The 25,568-nt window shown below is 45.6% G+C and overlaps 1 protein-coding gene across 5 annotated transcripts in view; it reads left to right on the top strand.

The window, feature by feature from the left end:
* Nucleotides 1–25,568, top strand: part of SEPTIN8 (septin 8) — a 76,358-nt gene that overhangs the window by 20,731 nt on the left and 30,059 nt on the right. For 4 of the 5 annotated variants that reach the window (XM_074960497.1, XM_074960494.1, XM_074960498.1 and 1 more), the window contains 3 exons: nucleotides 8,627–8,741; nucleotides 18,900–19,095; nucleotides 20,616–20,802. In XM_074960497.1, the coding sequence (XP_074816598.1) occupies nucleotides 8,627–8,741; nucleotides 18,900–19,095; nucleotides 20,616–20,802 (498 nt within the window). Of the gene's footprint in view, nucleotides 1–8,626; nucleotides 8,742–18,899; nucleotides 19,096–20,615; nucleotides 20,803–25,568 lie in introns of those variants that run through there. The other variant, XM_074960495.1, reaches the window with a different exon arrangement.

Raw genomic sequence — 25,568 nt, 5'->3', positions numbered from 1 at the left:
CAAAAATATATGAGGGGGAAAAGAGAGGAATGGTTGGGTGGCGGGCAAAAGGAGAGATGGTGACAGCTGTCCAAGGAAATGGCATCCAGGACATGAGGAGGAAGAGGCTGTGACAGGAAAATGTGAGGAGCTACTGCCTTATAGCAACACCTGCTTTCTGTTGTCAGTGGTTTGACTCTGGTTGGGTCAAAGAAGGTATCCCTCCCTACTGTTCCTCCTGGGTGTAAAGAGCAAACTACACCACAAACATAACAGGAAGGAGCCACACAGGCAAAATGGGGTCCAAATAGCTGTGTCTGCTGACTATATACAGTGTTTAAGGCCCGGCTACACATGCACGCTGCCTCTCTGGTGGCTTCTGAGACATAGAAGACAGTGGGGACCAGTAGACGGCTTGCAAACTATTTAAGGGGATACAGCTGAATTCTGATACACTGCACCTCCCCACACCCAACTGTATTTACTTAAGTGTACAGTCTCTGTTTTGTAGTAAAATACTTAACACCTTTTCCACTCTATCCTTAATGAAATCTTAGCTTTTTTAGGGTATGTTTACACTGTGAAGTTGTCGACAAAACTTTTGTCTTTCACGGGTACTTTAAAAAGCCCCCGTACGAAAGACAAAAGTTTTGGTGACGCAAGTGGCAGTGTGAACGCGGCTTTGTCGGCAGGAGCACTCTCCTGCCGACAGAGCTAACGCTGCTCGCGGGGCTGGAAGCATTCTGTCGGCAAAAGTGCCGACAAAGTACCGACAAAGGGCGTTTACACACTCTGACTTTCGACACAGCCTTGTTGCTAAAAGCTGTGTGGTGTAGACCAGCCCTCAAAGACTATTTAAATCCATTGGATTGAGGCTTTGATGTCTTGTTGGTGGGGCCGTGGATGCACCAAAAGTAGTAGGTTGAAAATGTGACTCTATTCCTCCTCCTTCCCTGGGTCCCTTTTTGTAGCCTTCAAAAGTCAGTAGGTGGGATCTTCTAGCTGCTGCGGAGGATGTGTTATAATCAAGGCAAAGGTGTGAATGTCAGTTTGTATATGACCAGACCTGAAGAAGAGCTCTGGGGAGCTCAAAAGTGTGTCTCTCTCGGCAACAGAAGTTGGTCCAATAAAAGATATTCCCTCACCCACAGTGTGTATGTGAGGCATATAACTGCTCAGATGGCTAAGTGAGTGGATACTGGTTTGAAATGGTATGTTTCTTGGCCTGTCTTGATCAGTTATCCTTAGTGTTTTGCAAATTTATTGTTATTAATGGTTTTATTTATACTGCCAAAGTTTACTCGGTACTTCACCTATGGGGTCCCTGTCCCGATGACCAAACAATCAAACCATAGGACGAAATCCATTTCCTTCTGGGCAATGGTTGGTGTCATGAAGTTTCCTCTGACATCCTCAGCCATAGTATCATGAAACTAATGCTGCCCGTTTGTGCAGTATAAATGGTATGCTTGTACAGCTCACTCAAGGATTCTCTGGCATGATTGGCTTAGTTAAAATATTTAAAGGACTTTGGAGCTGTTAATGAATTTGATCCCGATCTTCTGATAATTCTTTCGTTCCCCACCAAATCATAGGCTCTTAATACAAATAAGCCCTTATTGTCCCTGTTAAAACTCCAAAGAATATCTCAGGGCATAGACAATGAGGAGTCCTTGTGGCACCTTAGAGACGAACAAAAACAAGGCATAGAAAATCTTCAAAGAGCACATTGGAAGGCTCTGAGTAAAATCCTGATGGCAGCCTGTCATTGGGGTACTGAGTGACTGGGAGGATGTTATTTAACACTGCAAGGTCTTTCATTGTGGGAATCTGTGTATCACAGAGCTATACTAAGTTAATAATTACCATGTTGCAAAGTTTACAAAAAAGTATTTTTTCTCATCTAAGAGGAACAGGCTAAAGCCCCAGAATTATTCACAGACCCACTGCAAGCTGATCGGGATGTGAATAAACTGGAGAGAGAATCTCCATAGCCCCTGGAAGGCCCGGCTTGTCAGAAGTGGGGAAGCTTATCTAGACCTCTCCCTGCACAGCCTCTTGCGTATATTTGTGAATTAAAGTAGTAATTCTCCTTAGCTGGTGTTGGTACCAAAGAACAGAAGCATTACAGAAGATGCAGCTGCTGTGGACTAGTCAAATGGGACTAATGATTTGAGGAAGAGCTGTAGGATCAGGGTCTGATTTCCTTCCTTGTGGGGTACACCGTAGCTATTACAGTTTAAATATCTAACTTTACTCTTTCATACTGTCTATTTCCATTTTCCATTGCAGTGAAAACAGGCTAGTCAGTTTCATGTCCTGACTCTTCTGCATTAGCTCAATTCTGCATTGTCTGGGTCACAGATTTGGCAGGGGGATCAAATAAAATACGGTTTCCACTGGATTTAAACAGGGCCAAGGAAACATTTTTATTAGTCTTTTTGGCTTCTGTAAAAGCCTTGTTGCCTCCTTACTCTTTGTCACCTCTATTAGTTGTCACACCTACAATTTAGACTGTAAACTCTTTGGGGTAGGAGTTGTGTATTTCTTCTATGAAGCACCTAGACACCTTTGGGTACTGTTTGATCATCTGTGTCACTTTCAAGCTGATGGGACCCACCTTGATTGCTGTTAGAACTGCGTTAATGTGTCACTGAGATAACCTGCTAGTGTGGTGAAAGCAGATATGTTGAAGACTGTACATTTGAAATCTAGCCATCTTAAAAAAGAGATACAAATAGTTTCAGGTACTCTACCAGCCCTGCACTAGTCATGGTACTTTGGTAATCAGTTTCCTATATTTTTTTAAAAATGTCTTCCTCTCTTTTGTTGTTTATATGAAAGATCTATTCAAACAACAAGAGAAACTGACTATACAGGGAAACTGATTCTACACAAAGAGCTGTGAAGAGCACAAAGTCAGCGAACTGGAAAAAATAAAGAAAAATATTCCTTTTTCTCTAATCTCTGTCCTTTATATTAATTTTTGTTGGTACCTCACACACACACACACACACACACACACACACACACACACACTCTCTTCAACTGAAGTGTGATTATTTTTTTTTAATTGGTGGTTGAGCTACCTTTCCAGTCAAAGCCACTAGAGGCTTGCCATAGAAATGGAACAAATCAACTGCCCTTGCCATACTGGTAATGCCACCTAGATAGCTGCAGCAGTGGTAGGATAACAGCAATGCAATGTTTCAGATAGTAGCCGTGTTAGTCTGTACCAGCAATGCAATGGTAGTTTTCTTTCCACACATTAGTTCAGCTGACTTCTGCTTTGCCTTCAGTGGCAACAGGATCTTGGATTTGGATCAGATTATGTCACCATTGAAAAAAATAAAAAGAGAAAAACAACAACATCACAACAATACTGGACACATTTTTGCAATTCACTGAATTTTTAACCTCACCACCAGTGTAGAGGTTCAGTGTTTTAACAGGGTATGTGCAATGCAGCTCCTTTCTTGACAACTACTGCCCTGCAACTCAACATTGCAAAGAGAAGCAAAAGAAAGGCTGTTGGGGATTTGGCTTTTCTCCTTCCCTTTCCTCAGCATGTTTTAGTTTTTGATTTAGCTTGGCCTTGCTAGAGTCTGCTTTAAAATCAGTAATAGTGATGCCGGCTGTTGCCTAGGAACCTCTCTCAAGTCTTTTGGGGGCATTCTTATTCTAATCATAGCTCTCAGGCAGCCTTGTTTATTTCCTTTTCAGACAGTGGTGATTATGGAAAGCATCTTAAACTTCTGGTGTATGTTTTTGGTTAGGCTTGATTGACCCCTCCCGCCCTCCCACGCACAACCATAACAGTCCATTTTCTGTGGAAGTAATATGCTTTCCTGCCGCATTGTCTCTGCATCAGAATGACTTTACCTGATAATATCTTAACCTGTGTGACCAACTCGGGGGAGGATTCTCTCTGAGTGATGTGGGTAGGGGGAAAGGGAAGCCAGCCTTGAGAGGCTGGAGTGAATGTGGGCGGAAGCCTCAAGGAGTTCTTTGCATGTCCAGATGGTGCTTTTGCTAGTCCCTGTCACAGTGTGTTCCTTGTAAGAAGCAAGAGGAAAAGAGAAAGAGAAAACACTTGGACAAAACGTAAACAGCAATTTGAGGAAGGCGCAGAAAGGGGACAGGGGAGAGGAAATGTGTAATTTTTCTTGAAAAATTTTGTGCATTAATTTTTGCTTATGAAAATAGACCAAGGACAACTGGCCAAACACAGTGCAGGCAGGTGGTGGGCAAGCTCCCAACTCTCCATACATCCCATGCATGGGAACAGGGGCCCCTGCCTGCCAATGCATTTCAGGCTTGCGGTGCCTGTCTAGCGCTTGGTCTACATTACAGAGTTAGGTCGATGTAAGGCAGACTCTGTAAGGCTCTACCTACAATGTTGCTCCCGCTGATATAGGTCGCCCACTACACCGACCTAATAATTCCACCTCCACGAGCGGCGTAGCGCTTAAGTTGACGTAGTAAGGGTGACGCAGTATCTATGTAGACACGACGTTACTTACAGCACCTGTTGGCTGTTACCCCTGCGCGAGGCTCAAAGCTGGAGACCCATTGCCCTTTGGCTGATGTCGTAGGGTAGACACTTACGGAGTTAAGTCGACATAAGCTGCCTCATGTCGACCTAATTCCATGGTGTAGACCAGGCCTTAACAGGCAGCTCAGGCCTGAAATGCATTGGCAGGCAGGGGGTTCTCAGGTATGGGATGTATGCCTGCTATACCTTCTTTGGGCCAAGACTACAAATCATGCTGAAATGTGATGGGAGGTATGACAAAGTTCCTCCTCTGCCTTGGTGGGTCCTACGCTTATTGGCAGATTTGCTCACCTCAGAGATTCAAGGCAGCCCTCAGTTGGCCACTTTTGCAAGTGGCTCAAACCTGCCGTTCACTCAGCTAACCTCATCACTGGCCAGCATGGGGAAAAGGAAGGAGAACAATCCCTGCAGTCTCTGATGATCCACCTAGTGGGTCGGGAGACAGGCCAGGGACCTTCCCCTCTGGTGGGACCCACAGTCCAGGTCACTCCTCCTGTATCCAACAGGGAGTTGGAGGGATGGGGGGAACCCGGGCCCACCCTTTACTCTGGGTTCCAGCCCAGGGCCCTGTGGATCACAGCTGTCATGTAACACCTGTGTGACAGCTACAACTACCTGGCCTACTTCCCCATGGCCTCCTCCCAACACCTTCTTTATCCTCACCACAGGACCTTCCTCCTGATGCCAGATAGTGTTTGTACTCCTCAGTCCTCCAGCAGCACACCCTCTCATTCTCAGCTTGTTGCACGCCTCTCACTGACTGAAGTGAGGTCCTTTTTAAACCAGGTGCCCTGATTAGCCTGCCTGTCTTAATTGATTCTAGCAGCTTCTTAATTGGCTCTAGGTGTCCTAATTAGCCTGCCTGCCTGTCTTAATTGGTTCCAGCAAGTTCCTGATTGTTCTAGAACCTCCCCGTTACCTTACCCAGGGAAAAAGGACCTGTTTAATCTGGGGCTAATATATCTGCCTTCTATCACTTTCCTGTTACCCACGGGTTGGTGTGCTCTGGGTAAGATGCCCCGTGTTATGTTACCCAGGGGTTGCTGTGCGCTGGGTAAGGGGCCCCATGGTACGTTACCCAAGTGTCACTGTGCCCTGAGTAAGGCCCCCATGGTACATTAGTTGATAAACAATGGGAAATACTTTTGGTGTCTAAGCACTTGACCACATTTGAGCCTGAACAGACACCATCTCTCTCTAAGGGAGAGACTATGGTTAGATTGTCTTTCTGCTCCAGGGAGAGCATTGTGATAATTTTCATCTGAAAGACAGTAACAAAAACAGATCAACACCCACAGAAAAGAAGGTTCAGTCTTATTTCAAATGTGGTAGCTGCCTCAGCTATTTAAAAGTTCCTCTTGTAATTAAGTCTTTTTTAAATAAAGAGAATATTTATTTATTCTTCCCAAGGCAGAACTGAAGACAACTTTGACTTGAGATGAAATTAAATAAGTTAATTTTTTGTTTAGGAATCTTGCTCTCACAGAGAGAATGAATTTCAAGTTACTCCTTTTGGAGCTTTCCCCTCCCCCATGGGAATATATTTTAAAACATGACAGCCTATTAACTTTATTCTAAGTGTATGGCTTCTGTAGTCTGGCTGTGTTACACACTGGAACATCAGGGCAGAGTAATGGGGGTTGGGAACAGGCGCAGAAAAACCTGATCAGATAAGTAGACACTTATCTTTTCCACCCCGTGCTTGTAATTAAAAAAAAATGGCTGCATTTAAATATGTCACAACAGCAAACGTGTAATTCCACAAAGGAAATGTTAGGATGAAACTGAATAAGCAGTACCCTAAAATGCCATTTCTGGACATTTGCTTCTCCATTAGGTCTAACTGCATTTAGACGCAACTTGAAAATGAAAAGAAAAACCAGTGTGTAAATTCAGTGGTCTGCTCAGTTAGTTTTGGTAGTATTACTTGGCTGTGTGGAGAGAAGGTGAAAGTTGATTGTAAATCTAAACATATATACAACATAAACACTTTGCAACAGTTCTGTTCTGAATCATTTGAACTAAGGATACTGGATGCAATTTCCCTTGTCCATTGATTCTAGTGGAATCAATGTCCCATAGATTTTAAGGCCAGAAGGCACCATTAGATCATCTAGACCAGAGGTGGGCAAACTACGGCCCGTGGGCCCGTCCTGCCTGGCCTTTGAACTCCTGGCCGCGGAGGCTAGCCCCTGGTCCCTCCCCTGCTGTCCCCCCTCCCCTGTGGTGGTGCCACCGTGCGGGCAGCATGGCTACGAGCTCCTGCTGTTCTGAGCTGCATGGTAAGAGGAGGGTGGGGTGGATAAGGGGCAAGAGGTCCTGGGGGGCAGTCAGGGAGCGGGGGACAGTTGGATGGGGTGGAGATTCGGGTGGGGGGGCGGTCAGAAGGCAGGGGGCGGTTGGATAGGCGTGGGAGTCCCGGGGGGGGCCTGTCAGGGGACGGGGGTGTGGATGGGGTCGGGGCAGTCAGAGGACGGGGAATGGGGGGGTTGGATAGGGGATGAGGTCCAGGGGCAGGGGTGTGGATAAGGGTCATGGGGGGCAGTCAGCGGGCAGGGAGCAGGGCGGGTTTGATAGGGGGTGGGGTCCTGTGGGGGGCGGTTTGGGGCATGGGGTCCCGGGAGCGGGTGGTCAGGGGACAAGGAGCAGGGGGGGTTGGATGGGTCGGAGGTTCTGAAGGGGGCAGTCAGGGGGCGGCAAGTGGAGGGGGCGGATAGGGGGTGGGGCCAGGCTGTTTGGGGAGGCACAGCCTTCCCTACCCAGCCCTCCATACAGTTTCACACCCTGATGTGGCCCTCGGGCCAAAAGGTTTGCCCACCCCTGCTCTAGACTGACCTCCTGTGTAACACAGGGCACAGCACTGCACCCCCTTACTTCTGCATTGAGCCCAATAACTTGTCTGCTTATCTCAGGGCTGAGCTCAGCCTTTTTAGGTACTTTCGTAACTAGTAACAGTGGTTCTGGATTTTCAATTGAGCCAGTTTTCTTTTTCCCTTTTCTCTGTGCAGTGGCAGGCAGTATCTGTGCGAATTCTCTGTGTCCTGGTTATGCATTCCATTGGATGCCTTTGCCAGGCAGAGGTCAACTTTGCAAGGTGAATAGAACTGTAAGCATGTTTGTCAATTTCTGGGCCCAATAGGCTAAAGTTACAAGGAAGGATAGTAATCCTGTGGAGTCTCCGGGCCAAATTCAGCCCCTGTGTAAACAAATGTTAGTTTATTGAAGCCTGGAGCTGATTGGTTATGCCATCAGGAGTTTGGCCTGTGTCTTCTGCTGGGCTGATGACTTTCTTGCTTGTGTGTATTTACTCAGACCCCCGGGCACAGCAGAGTAAAATACATTTTATTACTCTGAGTTATTTCCTCCTGTGTTGATCCTATTTATTTATTTCTAAACCAAGCTTCCAGTAAAAGTGACCAGCTTCTTCTTCCACTTGGGGAGGAAGGAGACAGATGGGATTGCAAGGTGTGTGCGTGGGGGGAGGATGGGAGAGACAGGAACAGCTGAAGAAGAAGAGGAACTGGTGTGGTCACAGATGGTGAGGTGAGAGGGTTCATTTGCCTTTCCTTGTAACATGTACCCCTGGAAGTGTGATTGATAAAAGCTGCTTAAGGTAAAGCCAAAGGAAAAAGATCAAGGGCTCTGAAGGAGCTCCAGACTAGCTCTGACATGATTCAGTGCAGGTACCTCTCAGAACACACAAGGGGGAGGGAAGTGATCAATAAAACATGGGAACATGGTTTTTTCCTGCTTTATTCTCCACAAGCTGGACACAGCTGAATCTTGCCCCGACTTTTTCTTCCGGAGTGGTTCAGCAGTTCAGTTCAGACAGCTGCCTCTTTAAGAAAATTCCCTGTTAAGATTAGATTTTTTCTACTGATGCTTGGCTATAATTACCACTATGTCTGGAATGTGGATATCAAAACATAATAAACCTCTGTGCGGGTAGTGCTAGAATTACCTCAGTGACTCGGAAACACGCTCTGCCTTGAGTACAATGGTAACGTTTCTTGTGATTTTATTCCTTGGCCCTTGTGCTATTGACTCTCTTTTAATGCGCTCTTGCTCAATCGACTCTGTTTGCTTTAACAGAATGAAGAGAAGCGGAATCTTTCCCTGGGGGGCCACGTTGGATTTGATAGTCTCCCAGATCAGCTTGTCAGCAAATCTGTCACACAAGGATTCAGCTTCAACATCCTCTGTGTGGGTAAGCAGAGTTTACCATAAACTAGGGAAATTCTTAGTAATAGTAATACAATAAATAATAATCTAGTAGCACATCAGATCCATGGATGTCGGAGCACGTCACAAAGGCAGATAAGTACCGTTACTGGCATTTTACATGGAAAATGCTGAGAAGTTAAGGCCAAAGTTTGTTCAGTTCCCTGCTCTGTCACAAACTCACTGTGTGACCTGGAGCAAACCACATAGGCCTAAATGGTCATAAGCGCTAGCTTACTTTGTAGGCCCAACTTTGGATGCCTCTGGTCTGCTTTTCATAAGCTCTGAGCTCCCTCAGCTGTGTTCAGTATCAGTTGGGGTTGTGGGTGTTCCGCCCCTGGCCTGTCGGGCACTAGGCACTCAGAATTAGTGGGCACTTCTGGCAAGTTTTGTCCTTAAATGGCTTTCTGAAGGTGTAACAATGAGTCTGCAGTAGATCTGGGAACAGTGTAAACCACTTGTGAGTGTGTGTTACAGGTTCCCCTCGGAATAGATCTCCAGAGTTAAAGCTCTCTAGCTGGGGCTGTAATGGACTCTCATCCTCTTAAGCTGTAGTTGTAGCAGCTCTGGAGATCCCTAATTCAGTCCCGAGGGTGCTGGCCAAGGTGGCAGCCATTGCAATAGCACTCAGAAGTCCAGACTGCCATTAACATCATGTCATGTTTTATTGTTTCATGAGGGAAACAGTGTTCCTCTTTGTAAAGATAGTTGAAGGGGTTTTTTTTCTGTTGAAATATTCCACATATATAGTGTTGGGCAGGGATTATTGTTATTTGTTTGTTTGTTATTAATAATAATAATAATTTTATTTATTATTAAACTTTTTTGGTCAATAAATGCCAGTTCATCTAACCTGCAACTTTTTGTGGGAAAGGTTTTGATGAATTTTTCAACTTGAAACACTTTTTTCAAAAGTTCCAAAAATGTCAACATTTTTTCAAATGAAAAATTCCAGTTTTCCAATTCAAAACCTTTTGTTTTTAAATTTAAGCTAATTAGATTTTTAAAAGTGATTGAAATTGAAATGAAATATTTTTAAAAAATCAAAACACAATTTTTCAGTTGGCCAAAACTGGGTTTTTGTGGATTTTTTTGGATTGTTGGTCCACAAAAGTTTTTGATACTTTGACTTTTCAACCAAATTTGGGACAGGAAGATCTTTCAAATTCTCAAAAATGTTCAAAAGATGAAAAAAAAAATTTCCTGTCCATCCCTACACATGGGTTGTTTTAGCTGCAGCCAGATCGTGATGGGAGGACAAACAGAATCAGCTTCTCTACCTGAGCTGATGTGGGACATATGAAGGGCCCTACCAGATTCACAGCCATGAAAAATGTGTCATGGACCATGAAATCTGGTCTTTTGTGTGCTTTTACCCTATACCATACAGATTTCATGGAGGAGACCAGCATTTTTCAAACTGGGAGTCCTGACCCAAAAGGGGGTGGGGAGTCATAAGGTTATTTTAGGGGGGTCATGGTATTGCCACCCTTACTTCTGTGCTGCCTTCAGAGCTGGGCGGCTGGTGGCCAGGCACCCAGCTCTGAAAGCAGTGCCCCGCCAGCAGCAGGGCAGAAGTAAGGGTGGCAAAACCATACCATGACACCCTTACCTCTGTGCTGCCGCCTTCAGAGCTGGGCAGCCCAAGAGTGGCGGCTGTTGACGGAGGGCCCAGCTCTGAAGGCAGCAGCGCAGAAGTAAGAGTGGCAATATCATAACATTGCATCCTTACTTCTGCACTGCTGCTGGGGGTGGCTCTGCCTTCAGAGCTGGGTTCTCGGCCAGCAGCCGCTGCTCTCCAGCTGCCCAGCTCTGAAGGCAGTGCCCCACCAGCAGCAGTGCAGAACTAAGGGTAGCAGTACCACAACCCCCACTACAATAACCTTGTGATCCCCCACAACTCCTTTTTGGGTCAGGACCCCTACAACTACACCACATGAAATTTCACGTTGAAATATCTGAAATAATAACATTTATTATTTTAAAAATCCTGTGACCATGAAATTGACCAAAATGGACCGTGAATTTGGTAGGGCCTTAGACATATGGATTTGAGGATGGGGAAATGAAGTGGCTGATAGCAGGCTTAAGAATCACGATCACTACAGCTAGAAATAGTAATGCTTTATAGCTGAGCTGGGTCCTGATTGGAACTTTCCCAGAATTTGAGGGTGGGCGAATCCAGGGTTTTGAATTGGACCCATTTCTGTCCCCAAAGAAGGATGGAATTTCCTGTTTGCCTTCAGCATAAAACATTTATCTCTAAGCATGCTGGCCGGTTGCTAGAGAACAGACCTTACAATAATCTCATTATCATTTTGCTTTTTCTCTTTCAATTTGTGCATGATTTTAGTAGCTGATGCCACACAGACTGCTTGAAGCCAGTCCTTTCCGGTGATGCCTGGGGGTGCTGGCTTGCAGATGATTTTTTTGTTTGTTTGCTTGGAATGCTTTTGTTTTAGGCTTAAAGTACTGCAACCTGCAATAACAGTTGAAATGCTTTTGGGGGCAGAGAATTCTTCCCAGCAGTGGCTCTGGACCAGTGATCAAGGCAGGGGAAGTGATATTTTCAATATCTGGAATGTGTTCCAAGATCTCTTCCTGCCCAGACTGGATACAGCTTTACATAGAGTGGGCAGTGGAATACTTCCTTTATTCTGATCCTGACCCCTTTAGAAACTCCCTATCTACAACTTTTTTTTTTTTTCATATCCAAAACCCAGGTAAACAGCATTGCTTGTACCCAGAGTTTAATGTCAAGCAAGGATGTTACCCTGAGTTTTGTAATGCCATTCTTCAAAAGCAGTGTGTGAGCAGCAGAAGACCATGCATTTGTAATTGCCACATTTATTTTTTGAGGGGGGAAGAGGTCAGACTAGATGATTCAGTGGCCCCTTCTGGTCTTTAAATCTATGAAACATTGGGAGAGATCATCGATTTCCTATAGTTCCCTGGCAAAGGGAGAAGAACCCAATTACAGCTGTTGACTGCCATTACAAATTCTTCCTCCCAGTCCTGACCCAACCTGGACAGGAGACTGCTGGGAGAAAGTCGGTGCTTCCTAACAGACTTTGGATAAGGTCAGCCCTGAGCTTTCCAAATGACTTCCCTGTCAGGTGGGCTTGGATCATCAGTTGGTTTCTGTCTCCTTCAGATGGCACTTAGCCATTGTTGGGGGATCCAATATTTGGCTCTCCACCATTCTATCTACAGTACAGATATTCCACGCAGTATTTGTTCTCCAAGGTTGGAGCAGAAGGGTTTCAGAACCTGCTATGCCTAAAATAAAAACCTTGTATGAGGCTTAGGTACCTCTCTAGTCTAGCAGCTTGCCAGTTATCCCGTTCTCCCATAACCATGTCAGTTCAGCTCAACTGATTGGTGAACCTTAGACTCTCTTTATCGGTTCCAAAAGGTGATGGCCAGGAAGGGACATGCCTAGTAAAGTTAAAATGGTGGCCCGTCAATGCTGAAAATGTAGCACTATAGTTTAGCCATTATATCTTGTACAGTTTGCCTTGGTGTGTGGGCAGTGCATGTGATCATTATTCATCTGGGGAAGCTGGCCTGGGAGAGACCCTCTGATCCAAAGGTTCTGTCCATGTGCCCAGTCAATAAGCCAAAAATGCAAAGCCACTTCACACCGTTTTGTTTGGTTTTTCTTTGCACCATTGGCCAACAGAATTCCATACCCTTCTCGTTCATTAGAAATAGGGGCTTCTTGTAGGCCAATCTGGAGAGCATCACAAACCCATTTACTTACAAAGAGTATCAGTTCAAAGCCTTGTCAGGCAGATTTTCAGGAGAGAATCTGGCTCTTGATCCGTTCTAGGTGTCTCTTGGTGCCTGTAGGTATATGGGGATCACAGACAAAAATTTTCCCCTCAACTTTCCTTTATTAATTTTCTTACTTTTATAGTCTTCTTCCCACGGAGCCTGTCTCTGGGATCCCCATTTGACTTCACATTCCATCCCTCTGCTTGTCTAAATTATTCAACTTGGCGGAGATTTCTTCTAGCTCTTCCTGCACAGATGATACATTTGGAGAGGGGGATGATTCTAAACCAACGGATCTCTGCTGCCTTGCTCCTGGGCAATGCTCTGCCAAGACAGTACAGCAATATGGCACTTGGTATGAGGCCTGCAAGACCAAAACATGTGACATTGGTTTAACTGCCCCCACCCCCAGCCCCAAACAAATGCCTGTTAGTCTTGCTTTACCTTTGCCACAAACCATGCTGATGTGAATTGGAGCTTGTGCATAAGGGCAACAGTGCAATGTTGGGGGAGGGCGAAATGACTAAGCTCTGCACATCAAGAGATCTATAGGAGGAAACCATCTCTACAGCTTAGGCATTCCACCCTCTCCGGATTCTATCACCAGATCTCCCCAGCCTGCTGAGGCTTTTGTTAACTCATATTTCAAAACATTCCAGCCCCTCTTTGCCTTTGAGCAGCTTATCGCTCGTTCAGAAGTTTGCCTGGGTGGCTTCAGATGGGTGCCTGAGGCAACGTTTCTTTTGCTTATCTCCTTGTGGTTCCACCTTGGCTGGTTCTGCTTGATGTGTGGCCTCGCAGCCACTCTCGCGCCATGCAGCACCATTTCCTGCTCTCTGTAACGGGCAGCCTGGGAATGTTTTTGGAAGATTTATTTATACCTAGCCAGATCTAAGGAGTGTTTTAAGCCATTTGAATGGGATTTGCATTGGGTTCTTAAGAAATAAAACAGCCAAGCAGTGTTTCCCTTTTCCCTTGTTTCAATGCTGCATGCGTTTGCCTGCTGATCAGCACATACTGATACCCTGTGCCTCAGACTGGGGCGTTTCCAGCATGTCTGTGAACTGTAGGGGTGTGGCTTGTGGGTAGCGTGTGCTCACACCCACGCTTCACATCCCTGAAGAAGAACTCACGGTGCCTCTAATCTTCACTCTCGAGATGGCTGGACGGGGGGCAGCAGCTGCTAGGAGATCAGAGCAGGCGGAGGGGCCATGTGGAGCAGCTGTCTGACAGGCAGTCTGGCTGGCCCAGGGCAGACCTGCAACCATAGACCAGCCGTGCACAACAGAGTAACAGGTGTGTTGGCTGGCAGGTTAAGCTGACTTAGCAGGTCCACTTCTGTGAAGGGAAGGGGGCTAAGGGTTTCTGTGCAGTGGGAGCCCAACGAACCTTTGGCCCTTATTAATGGCACATTGGGGATGAAAGGATTAAGAGTATAGTTGAGGAACAAGCAGTTTTAAGGCCTCTGTGCATTTGTTAGGGTTGACCTGGCTTTGATTGGAGACTTACAGAAAGGGTTTGCAGAGTGGTTGTATAGGAAGATTTCTTAATGCTTAGCAAGCAGCATTTGCTAATGTAAAATGACCGGAAACCATCTCTAGTACTTACTAACAGGCCTGGTTTCCATACTTAGGGTATGTCTGCACTTGAGCTTCAGGTGTAAATTTCAGCTCTGGTAGACATACATACACCAGCTTTGATCGAGCTAGTGTGCTAAAAAGACAGCTGTAGCTGCTGAGGCAGGAGGGGATAGTGGCCTAAATAAGTACCTAGGGTCCCAGGCAGGGTTGTCCTCGGGGTGGCTGTCCTGTCCTGCCACTTGTGCTGCCACGGCTACACTTCTGTTTTTAGCACGTGAGCTGGATGAAAGCTAGCATGGGTACATCTACCTGAGTTGGAAATTACACCTCCATTGAATGTAGATATACCCACAGAAGCCTGAGCTCCAGGGTGCCTTCTTTGCACATGCTCACTGCATGCACATGTAGGTCGGGGAGTTAGGCATGCATGTGGCAAGACAGTCGTTTAGTTGATTGTGCGCACTCACAAACTCTCCATTCCCACAGGCACGCTCAGGAAGTGCCCATTGACAAACAGGCAGCCCAGGACTAAATTAAAAGCAACTGAGGTTGCTCTGACCACGCCAGATTCTCAATCCTGGCCTCTTCCTCCCACATTCTCGGCCAGATTCACCACTCACATGCTTTTACTCTAGGGAGGGATTTTGCCCTATCTGCTAAAAAAATTATGTATTCTTCTTTGAGTAGTGTCCCTATGGGTGCTCCACTGTAGATGTATGTGTGCTCCTGCACCTCTAATTGGAGACTTTTGGTAGCAGTGTCCCATGCATGTGCCCTCCCTCCCTCCCTCGTGGTCTGCCTTGAGGCTATTTAGCACTGCAGGGGCGAACCCCCCTCACTTCCTTCTTCCTTTGGCCTCAGATGGAATGAGCAGTCGTCCCTTCCTTATCTGTGTCTATGCATCCGATGAAGTGAGCTGTAGCCCACAAAAGCTTATGCTCAAATAAATATGTTAGTGTCTAAGGTGCCAAAAGCACTCCTCGTTCTTTTAGCATAAGTAGTGTTTGTTTTGTTACCTTTGTTCTCCTTAAAAGTAGTTAGGCTAGTGTTTCTTTATTTTATTTTATTTTATTCCTTTGGGAATAGAGCGGGTAGAACCTCAGTAGGACGACACCTGCAGCTCTGAAGCAGGGCACCGATGAGGGATAAGGGGCCCCCTGCTGTGAGTTCTGTTTGCGGCACCGTCCGCCCCACAGCTCTGAAGCAGGCACCCGAGGAGGGGTCTCCTGCTGTCAGCTCTGCCCTGCTGTGAGCTCTGCTGCCGCCCCGTCCCCACAGCACCGAGGGGCTCCAGCAGTCAGGCTCTCAGGCAATGGTACCATCTCTAAAAGAGCGGCACAGAGAAACCCTTTGGTACCAGGTGCAACAAAACTCCCATCTAGGAAGTGTTCTGCACCTTCCCAACCATCGATACTGACAACATACTACAGACACTCCTCTGTGGTACCACGTGAGCCCATGGTAACACACATGCTGTGGTACTCTGGAGACCTGTGGCCTCAGTACCCAGGGAGAGACAATTACCGTATCATCTCTAAAATAGTGGCATCAACAAACTTTCTGTACTGGGCACAACAAAACTCTAATTTAGGGAGTGTTCTGCCCAACTATCAGTACTGACAATGTACCACAGACACTCCTCTGTGGTACCAAATGAACCCATGGTACTACATGAGCTCTGGTACCCTGGAGACCTGATAAGTGGGGAAGAACCACAATCCCCATTACTTGGTACCAGGACCCCAGTATCAAGCACATCCTGGCACCCAGAATCGCTCTTGGCACCGGGCTGTATACTGCCAATACCCTAGTCAGCGCCACCTTTACCCACTGAAGAATCTGACACTGGCCAGGAGGAGATCATTTCCCTGGCCCTCATCGTGGCCCATTGTCACACTACAAGGGTCCTCCCCAATCCCATCAAGCCAGCCTACAATCGCGGTACGGGCCCCCTGAGATAAGCCCACCACCCATGCCCACTTTCCTCCCTCACCCCTGCCAAGGTCATATTGTAATTCTTGGGCGACGTACACACACACACATGTCGCGACCATCCCCGGTGTCTGTCAGGGAGAGTCCACCAGATGGTTTGCTACAGCCTGGCTGTCCAGAGCACCTGAGTCAGTGCAGGAGGAAGCTTTTTCAGAACAGGAAAAAGAACCTGAAGAGGAAGCTACCCCTCCAGCACACTTCTCCTCATTGCTCCCAGACAAGGCTGTGCTGCTCACCCCTCATCACTAGGTGAAGATTTTAAGAACTTTCTGGATCTTACCAAGAGGGTGGCAGACAAGCTGCAGATTCCCCTACAGGAGGTGGCAGATACACATCACAAGTTGGTGGAAATTCTGCACACCACCTTCTCATCTAGAATTGTCCTCCCAATTAATGAGGCGATTCTAGATCCTACCAGAGTCATCTGGCAGACACCAGCCTCCATCGCACCATCCAGCAATAGAATGTAAAAAACAAAACAAAACAAAAAAACTCTCATTCCACTTCCTTAAGGTTCATCTCGCGGTGAAATCAGCTTCCCACTTGGTGTTTGCTCACCTACTAACGCATAGATTCTTTAAGGGCATTGGGAATCTCTTCCCACATTTGACACCACCTGCTCCAGCCTGGGACTTTAACCTAGTTCTCAGGCTTTGACTAGACCTCCCTCTGAGTCCAGGGCAACTTGTTCTCTCTCACACCTGTCCATGAAGACAGCATTACTAATTGCCATCACCTCAGCTAGGCCCATAGGAGAAATAGCGGCCCTGATAGCACATCTATCGTTCACAGCCCTTTTCTTTTTTTAAAGATAAAGTAACTCTAAGGCCATGTCCCAAGTTTCTCCCTACTTTCTCTGCACTTTCCATATGAATCAACAGATCCGTCTCCCTGTTTTTTCCCAAAACCGCATTATGACAACTGGGAGATAACTGTGCATATGCTAGATATTAGAAGGACATTAGCATTCTACTTGGACAAGACTAAGGACTTCAGGAAATCCCCCAAAACACTTTCTTTTGTCCACAGAAAGATCCAAAAGCTCTGTGATATCAGCTCAAAGACTATCCAGATGGGTCTCTAGTTGCATTAATCACTTATCGAGAGTACTACTTGCTTCCGTCCAGAGTCCATATGCACTCCACGAGGTCAGTTTTTACCTCAGTCACATTCCGTAGGGATGCCCCTATCTCAGCAATCTATAGAGCAACGACTTGGGCCTCTGCCCATGCTTTCACAGAACATTATTCAATCACTGAAGATTTGGCCGCTCACACCATCTTCGACTCCACAGTACTGTCTGTAGTAAAAGACTCCACTCTGAAGTCCCAGCCTTCAGCAGTGGGTACTGCTCGGGAGTCACCTACAGTGGAGCACCCATAGGGACACTACTCAAAGAAGAAGAGGAAGTTACTCACCTTGTGCAGTAACAATGGTTCTTTGAGATGTGTGTCCCTATGGGTGCTCCACAACCCGCCCTCCTCCCCTCTACTTCGGAGTTCCCTATAGGGCTCTGCGGTAGAGAAGGAAGTGAGGGGGGTTCGCCGGGGCAGTGCTAAATAGCCTCAAGGCAGACCATGAGGGACGGAGGGCCCATGTGCAGGCTCAGTGGGACACTGCTACCAAAAATCTCCAATTAGAGGAGCACGGGCACACATACACCTACAGTGGAGCACCCATAGAGACACACATCTCGAAGAACCATCATTACTGCACAAGGTGAGTAACTTCCTCTTCCTCTGTTTCATAAATGGTCAAAATCTGAAATCCTGGGAGGGTGGAAATAGCCTTTTGTCTCACAGAGGGAGAACACACCTGCCCCGCTTGTGCAAATCCCCAAAGAGGGACAAGTGAAAAGGCCAAACAAAGGAAGCCAAAAGCCAAATACATTGGGCACTGCTAAAACACACACAAAAAACCTCACTATGAAAAAAACAGAATCCGAAGACTTAAGCAGACATTTCATGTAGTTCTGTCACAGACCCATGGAACGTAGATCACACTGCACTGACTTGCATTGTTAACTGTATTAAGTACATGGAGATGAAGTGAGCTGTAGCTCACGAAAGCTTATGCTCAAATAAATTGGTTAGTCTCTAAGGTGCCACAAGTACTCCTTTTCTTTTTGCGAATACAGACTAACACGGCTGTTACTCTGAAACCTTTCCTTATTGCTTTGTGAGTACATCATAAAAGGTATGCAAAAATTGAGCCAAGTACACTGTAACATGTGAACAGAAGCATTTGAGTTGAAGAATCAGTCAGAACTGAACGTCCTGTAAGTTGTGTTGTGTTTTGTGTTGCGGGGAGGGATAGCTCAGTGATTTGAGCATTGGCCTGCTAAACCCAGGGTTGTGAGTTCAATCCCTGAGGGGGCCATTTGGGATCTGGGGCAAAAATTGGGGATTGGTCCTGCTTTGAGCAGGGGCTTGGACTAGATGACCTCCTGAGGTCCCTTCTAACCCTGGTATTCTATGATTCTCCCTAACTTCATCATTTTGGGCTCTAAATCTGGGTTGGAGGCAGCAGAGGGTTCTGGTTACGTTTGGTTTGATTTTGTTTGCATGTTCTTTGAGATATTCGGATGATACAGAAGCAATGTGCTAGATAAGATAAGAATTGGAGGCCTTTGGGAATAGGGCAGTAGGAACATCACAATGATTATGCCTCTCTGAACTTGGGGGAGTTGCAGTAATCTCTCTCATTTTAATTTTTGTTGTGGTCTGTAATTAATTTACTCTGAAGTCCCTTTACGAATTCCACTCTGCAATAAACTGGTGACTCTTCCTTTCTAGGTGAAACAGGCATCGGGAAATCCACACTAATGAACACACTTTTCAATACCACCTTTGAGACGGAGGAGGCCAGTCACTACGAGAATGCAGTTCGCTTACGACCGCGTACCTATGACCTGCAGGAGAGCAACGTGCACCTAAAACTGACAATCGTGGATGCAGTGGGGTTTGGAGACCAGATTAATAAAGATGAAAGGCAGGTCACATGCCATCTAGTCGCCATTTCTGCACCAGCCTCTAGTGTTCTAACATGTAGCTAGATGTGATTCTCTCTGCAGACAGAGCCTCTGAATGTAACAGAATGTTACAGACAGAGCCTCTGTTACTGAGCACCCAATTTTCCCATTTGGATTATGAGGAGTCTTGATTATGGCCGCATTAGACTGAAGAGGACAGGAATGAACCGCTGTAATAAGTATGGGAGAATGCTAGAGGGAGTTTGGCTAAGGAGAGAGAGTGAGGTTAGTGAGGCAGGGAAAACTGTAACATGTTGTGAGTTGTCTTAAAGAATCCAGTGTAATCCTGCTGACTTGTTTGCTTAATTCAGTGAAACACACACCAACAGACCCAATGTCTGTAATCAACGTGGCTGTCTTAGGACACCCGCTGAGGAGCAATTCTTACCTCCAGACTTGTTGAAGAAGCCGTAAACCTCTTCTTTTGTAGCATTGGGCCAGATTCTGCCACCCTTACTCAGGCTGAGTAGTCTCCTACTCTATGAGGAATCCCGTTGTGTGCAAAATCTGTCCTTTTATTAGTGACGGTGGGGGGGTTTGTTGTGTTATCACTCCATCAATCCAAAACATATTACCCAGGGGAGCTCACTCACATCATGAGTCAGAAAGAGGCTGGATTAGTGGGGAACATACAGAACTGTGTCTTAAATCAAAGATCTAGTTAACTCACTCAAAAACTCACTGAGCCAAATCCTGAGGGGTGCTGACCATCTGCAGCTCCTTTTGAAGTCAATGAGAATTGCAGATGCTCAGCACATCTTAGGTTTCGTCCCATTGTCTTTAGCAGGGAATAATAGTCTCTTCCCTTTCAGATGGCCAGCTAACCTGTAAACTCTTACAAATCTAGTTAAAAAACCAAACCAACTGTGGAATAGTTGGAATTGCCCATTATGACAATGATCAGTTTGTGATATTGGTTCTTCTCACCCACTCCCATTTAACTGCCCATGCACCTTGTTTGGATCAAATGACCTTTGCAGCAGGTCAGACAAGGTGATCATGATGGTTCTTTCTGGCCTTAAAGTCTATGAGTCTAAGTCCCTGTAAGACATCTTGCAATAATTTCAATTGGCCTCCTTTCAGAGTAGTTAGAATCTGCCATGGCTATCCAGTGGTAAAGGCTCTTCAGGATTCCTGGATTCTCCTCTTTGTATTGCTATGCTACTATATCGAGATACTTTACACCTGAAATCTGGTCAAAGCTTGATGTATGGAAGTTGTTTGCTTTCCATAGTTCAGCTCCACCAGCATTAATCCCTTTTGTGCTGCAATACAGCCTCTGAAAATACCATACGCCTTTTGATTAGAAGTCGCGCATGTGAACATAACATTCTACACGTTGCCAGTGGAGGGCTAAAATTGTTTATGCCTCTTTGTAGATGGTTTTAAAATAATGGGGCTGAGAGAATGCATGACAACTTTAAACTGTCAACTTCATTTAAACTGCAGCATTCTGGTTGCTAATGGCATCTGTTTTTAGTTACAGGCCAGTAGTTGATTACATTGACACGCAGTTTGAAAACTACTTGCAAGAAGAGCTGAAAATCCGTCGTTCTCTCTTTAATTATCATGACACAAGAATCCACGTCTGCCTTTACTTCATCACTCCAACTGGGCATTCGCTCAAATCCTTAGATCTGGTAACGATGAAGAAGCTGGATAGCAAGGTAAGGCGTTTAAGGCATGCATCCAAAAGTAATGTATGCTTTCAGTTAGATGTAAAGCAATATTAATGCATAGCATCTTCCATACATGGGTCTCAAACCACTTCACAGACATCAACTGATGAATTCTCATAACAGCTCTGAGAGCTAGGTTGGTTAAAGCATGGATCTGCCTGATCAGTGACTCCATATAGATGGTTTCATGGGGTTCTGTGTTCATTTCTTCTCAATGGCTTCCATATAAAATTTGTTCTTTTTGCAAGAAAAACTAGACATTAGTTTGAAAACAGTCTCTTTCAAGTTTTTCTGCAGCACCCATCGCTGTAATAACTTTGCTTGGGGTCTGAAAATCAAGCTGGGCTGTTTCTGGCTCATTATTTCTTGTGAAAACAAGAGAGTCTCCAGTTGAAGAGTTAACTATTTTGGGGGAGTGGGGAGAGATGAGGTTTGCTGACATGCAAGCCAGGATAGGCTCCAGCTCGCTGTCCCACTGCAGTGCTACCTGTATTGTCCTGTCAGTAGTGATAACTGGGGCAGAAAGCAGTAAAAATTGAGACTTCTTGGTAAAGGTAACAGATTTTGCTCTTGGATATACAGATGGAGCAATTGTTGAGGAAAAATGTTTTTACGTATGGACTTGACTTACCACGGCTGCACTTTAGAATTGTTGTCCCTATTTTCACATTGGAAAAGTAAGTCAAAGAGGATAAGTGACTTGCCCTAGATTAAACAACAGATCAAAGTCCGAGGCAGGAACAGAACCTACGTGTCTCAGTGGTCTAACTCCTGTATCATACTGCCTTCTCAAAGTATTCTAAGGGCAATAACTTAGCAAGGTCATACGAACCTAAAAAGTAGGTCTGTTTATAGTCCAGCTAGTGGTTACATCTATATTTCGTTACATAGGTCCTCAGGCAGTCACTCCCTCAGGTGACAAGTGGTCATGTGATTGGTTTCCATCATATACAGGGTTTACAGTTCAGTTCAATGGCTCTCAGCACGCCCACTATACAAATTGTTCCAGCACCCCTGAGTTGCTGTTACATTAACATCACCGGGCATCTGAAAACTTTCCCCTAATAAACTCTGGCTCTTGGTGTGATGCCAGCATTACGTGTTCTCCAAAGTATGTTTGCAAGAATGCCCATGTGTGATTTCCCTGGCGCCTTTGTGATGGTGGTGGTCCCACTAAGGTTTTACATTCCTTTCCTTGTGCATTCCCTTCCCTTAACATCTCCTGCTGCCTTTTTAAATTGGCCCTTATGTAAAGGGGCTGTTGGCCCCTTCCTGAAACTTAGTGCTTTTTTGGTTGGCCCTCTCCCAATACCAGGATAAAGGGGAAGGGCCAAAGAGGAGTCAGAATCCTGGGACTGACAGGTCCCCAGGGCCAACGGGGAAAGGCCAGCCCTCCAAGTCAGCCAGCTGGCCACGTGGGCAGATCTTTATTTGTTTATAATTGCTGTTTAATAAATTGTATGTGGTTAAAACTCAATAGTAGTGATCACTGGGCAGAGAAGTGGACAGTGAGGAGAGAGTACCCCAGAGTGGAGCTACCCTAGGCTCTGTCCTGAATGACCCATGAAAAAACTGGGGGTTAAGCCCCCCGCGGATCCTGGGCCCAGCCTTCTTGGGGTTAGAAGGACTCTGCTGCATGGGAGAGAGAAAGAGGAGTCCTCGCGGTCCAGCAGGCACCTGGGTAAAGGGAGTTGGGCCGGGGATTCTATCGGATTCCAGCGGGGTAGTATAGAAGCTAGGAAAAATTATAGCGAGACCATTCCCCTGCTTCCGCTAGGATCATACCAAAATTAATCATTTGTAATGGGGCGTATATGAGACGTATTTTTTTCAATTTGGCTAAGCCACTTGGCTAAACCACACCGACATGGTTCCATTGCATCCCCTCCTGAAGCCTTCTGACATTGATTGTATTGCATGGAATGATTACCTAGACTTATGATGACTAGGAAAGGGGAGACTGGTGATCTTTCTTCTGTTGAATCCAAGCCTGTATAGATATTTTGCATTTCACCACCACTTTCCATCCAAGGATCCCAAAGTGCTTTACAAGCTTTCATTAATTTAGTCTCTCAACACTCTCCTGGTAGGCTGGTAAATGTTGTCATCTCCATTTTGCAGTTGAGGAATCAGGAAGACTAAGGCTATGCCTAGGCGATGCAGCTTTGAGTGACACGGCTGTGCTGCTCCTGCCGTGCCGCTAAAAGGCCCGCAGTGTAGCTGCTGTTTGTCAGCAAGAGAGAGCTCTCCTGCCAACAAAAAAAATTCCACCCCCAACAAACAGCAGCAGCTTTGTCGGCAGGAGAGCGCTCCTGCTGACAAAGCGCTGTTCACACCAGTGATTTTCATCTGTAAAACTTTTGTCGTTTGGGGTTTGTGGTTTTTTTTAACACCCCTGAACAACAAAAGTTTTGCTGACGAAGTTCCAGTGTAAACAAAGCCTAAGGGTTTAATCACAGCAGGTGTTAATGTCAGTGAGATCTTCCAAAGATCAAGTTCAAGGTCAGAAGTCTATGGCAGAGCTAGGAATCAAAGCCCAGGTCTACTGAGTCCCAGTCCTGCCCCTTACCCACTAGACCATCCTCCTCTCTCTCATATGGTGTGGATCCTACTTTGGCTTGAGTTCTAAGACTTGTTTAGCAAGGGGCTTTGGTTTTTTTGGTAGGAATCTGATTGTTATACCTCTGCAGTACCATATCAGCAGCCTGAGGTCAGGTCTTGGGTATACAGTTTTGATTGCCTATGTTAATTTTAATAATGTGTCTTGCTCTAAGTACTGAATTTTCAAGATTCCTCTAGGGCTAAGGCTTTTTTGCATGAAGTCTTCTATCGTGCCGTAATACCGCATTTGTTCTGCAGCTGAGCTCATGGCCAGCTGTGGTCTGCTGTATCTAATTACTTCCAGGCAGCCAGAAACATCTTCAAAGCTGAATTTTAGGTAAATAATAAATGACTGGTTGTCTGTTAAACAAGAAGAGGCATATTTGAATTGAAATGTGTCTAGCTTTTCCCTTGGTGTGAGCAGGGAAATAAGAAAAGAACTTTAAAAAAAAATCATCTCTCTGTGGCACAGATAAACACGCTGAGTTATTCATTTAAAGTGCTGTTCTGCCCTAGAAAGTGACTCTGTAAAACTGGCATCCTGGGGCTCCATGTTTATCATCTCTCCATGATTTCTCAATCAGCATGCTCCATTTACAAGATAAAGCTAACTGCTTGCCCTACCTGAGTTTGAAGATCCCAGATGGACTCTTTACTACTTGCACGTCATCACCAGTCAGAGAGGTTCTGCAGGCCAGTTTATGCCCTTAGTTGTTTCTGTGCATTCCCAGACTCTGCTTTCAGTGACACCTGGACAACTCCATTGCCTTCAGGTGTAACTGGAACTTAGGGAATGGTTTGATTGATGGTGCACAAGCTAAAATAGAATCCAGCTGTGTTGACTCTACGGTGCTAACAGGAGTTTGAAAAGAAGTAAAAAGGTATTCACGTCTACTAATTTAGGAAAACATATTTTTATTGATTTACAGAATGGAGGAGTAAGAAGGTGCAGTTTTCCACAGTCCCTTTTCAGGGTGCAATGGCACTTTAATGAAAACTAAATTCAAAGGTGCAGGAGTTTTGCTCAGAATGTGTTTGAAGCAACCCTCACTAGCCAGCCCTGTTTGGTGTCCTGGTAGTTTACTACTGCTTATTCAGCACTATATTTTATGGCCTAGGCCTTGGTTTTATTACACTGGAGCAACCCAGTGCTGTGGAAGGGCAAAGTGGGCGAGATCAGTCAGGTGACCTCCTGGGTACAGAATAACGTGAGATGCCATTGGAGCTGGGGAAGAATATTCATCTCCCTATTTTTGTTGGGGGTGAGGAGAAAGGCGACAATTACTGCTTCGCCCTGGGATCCTATTTGACCCAGGGCTGGCCCTCTAGTGCAATGTTTTTAAATGGAGTGCTTTATAGCCCTTTTATTCCAAAGCTTGAACACTGTAGAATGAGCCAATGACATCGGAGTGAAGGCTACATCCTTTTTAGGAATTCTGAATACACAGTGAATACCTGGATCACATCAGAAAGGGGTATGAAGGGGATTACCATTAGATCTCAGAAAGCTTTACTTCTGAGGCCTGGCAAGTAGGGGTTTGATCAGAACGAATCAGTAAGAGCTGCCCTTACATATAATCACTCCTTCTCACAGACTATGCAGAGGTTAGAGCAGCAGCGTGAGAACACAGATCCCATTCCTAGCTCTGCCAATGACTTCAGACACTTGTAACCTGATTTTACCAAGGTGCTGAGCACCCATCGATTTTACTGGGAGCTGAAAACCAGATGGTAAACTCCTGTGCCTCAGTTTCTCTGTCTTTAAAATGGGAATAACACTTACCTACCCCATATGGGCTGTATGAGGCTCAATTATTGTTTGTAACTCACTGTGGAATCCTTGAATGAAAACCCTATGTAAGTCCAAATCATTATTAGCGTTGTGGTTTTAGGATCTACTCAGGTAGTGGAAGGATAAACCTCTTTCTGTTTCAGCCGTGTTCGCTTTGTTGAGATGGGCTTGTGCTGGCTTTATAAACTTAGTCAGGAGTGAGATGAGACTTTGGCTCTGACTCCAAACTAAACTGTATATCAGTTGATTGGGGCTGTGTCCTTCACATTGCAAATAGATACATGAAGGCCACTGTAAGAGGAATGATGTACATTGGTGGGTGGATCAAGTTCAACAGCACTTAAAACAAATGGAGTTTCGT

Source organism: Natator depressus, chromosome 8, assembly GCF_965152275.1.
Source record: "Natator depressus isolate rNatDep1 chromosome 8, rNatDep2.hap1, whole genome shotgun sequence".
Lineage (NCBI taxonomy): Eukaryota > Metazoa > Chordata > Testudines > Cheloniidae > Natator > Natator depressus.
The sequence above is the reverse complement of the archived record's forward strand: the minus strand, read 5'-3'. Positions and strand labels throughout refer to the sequence as shown.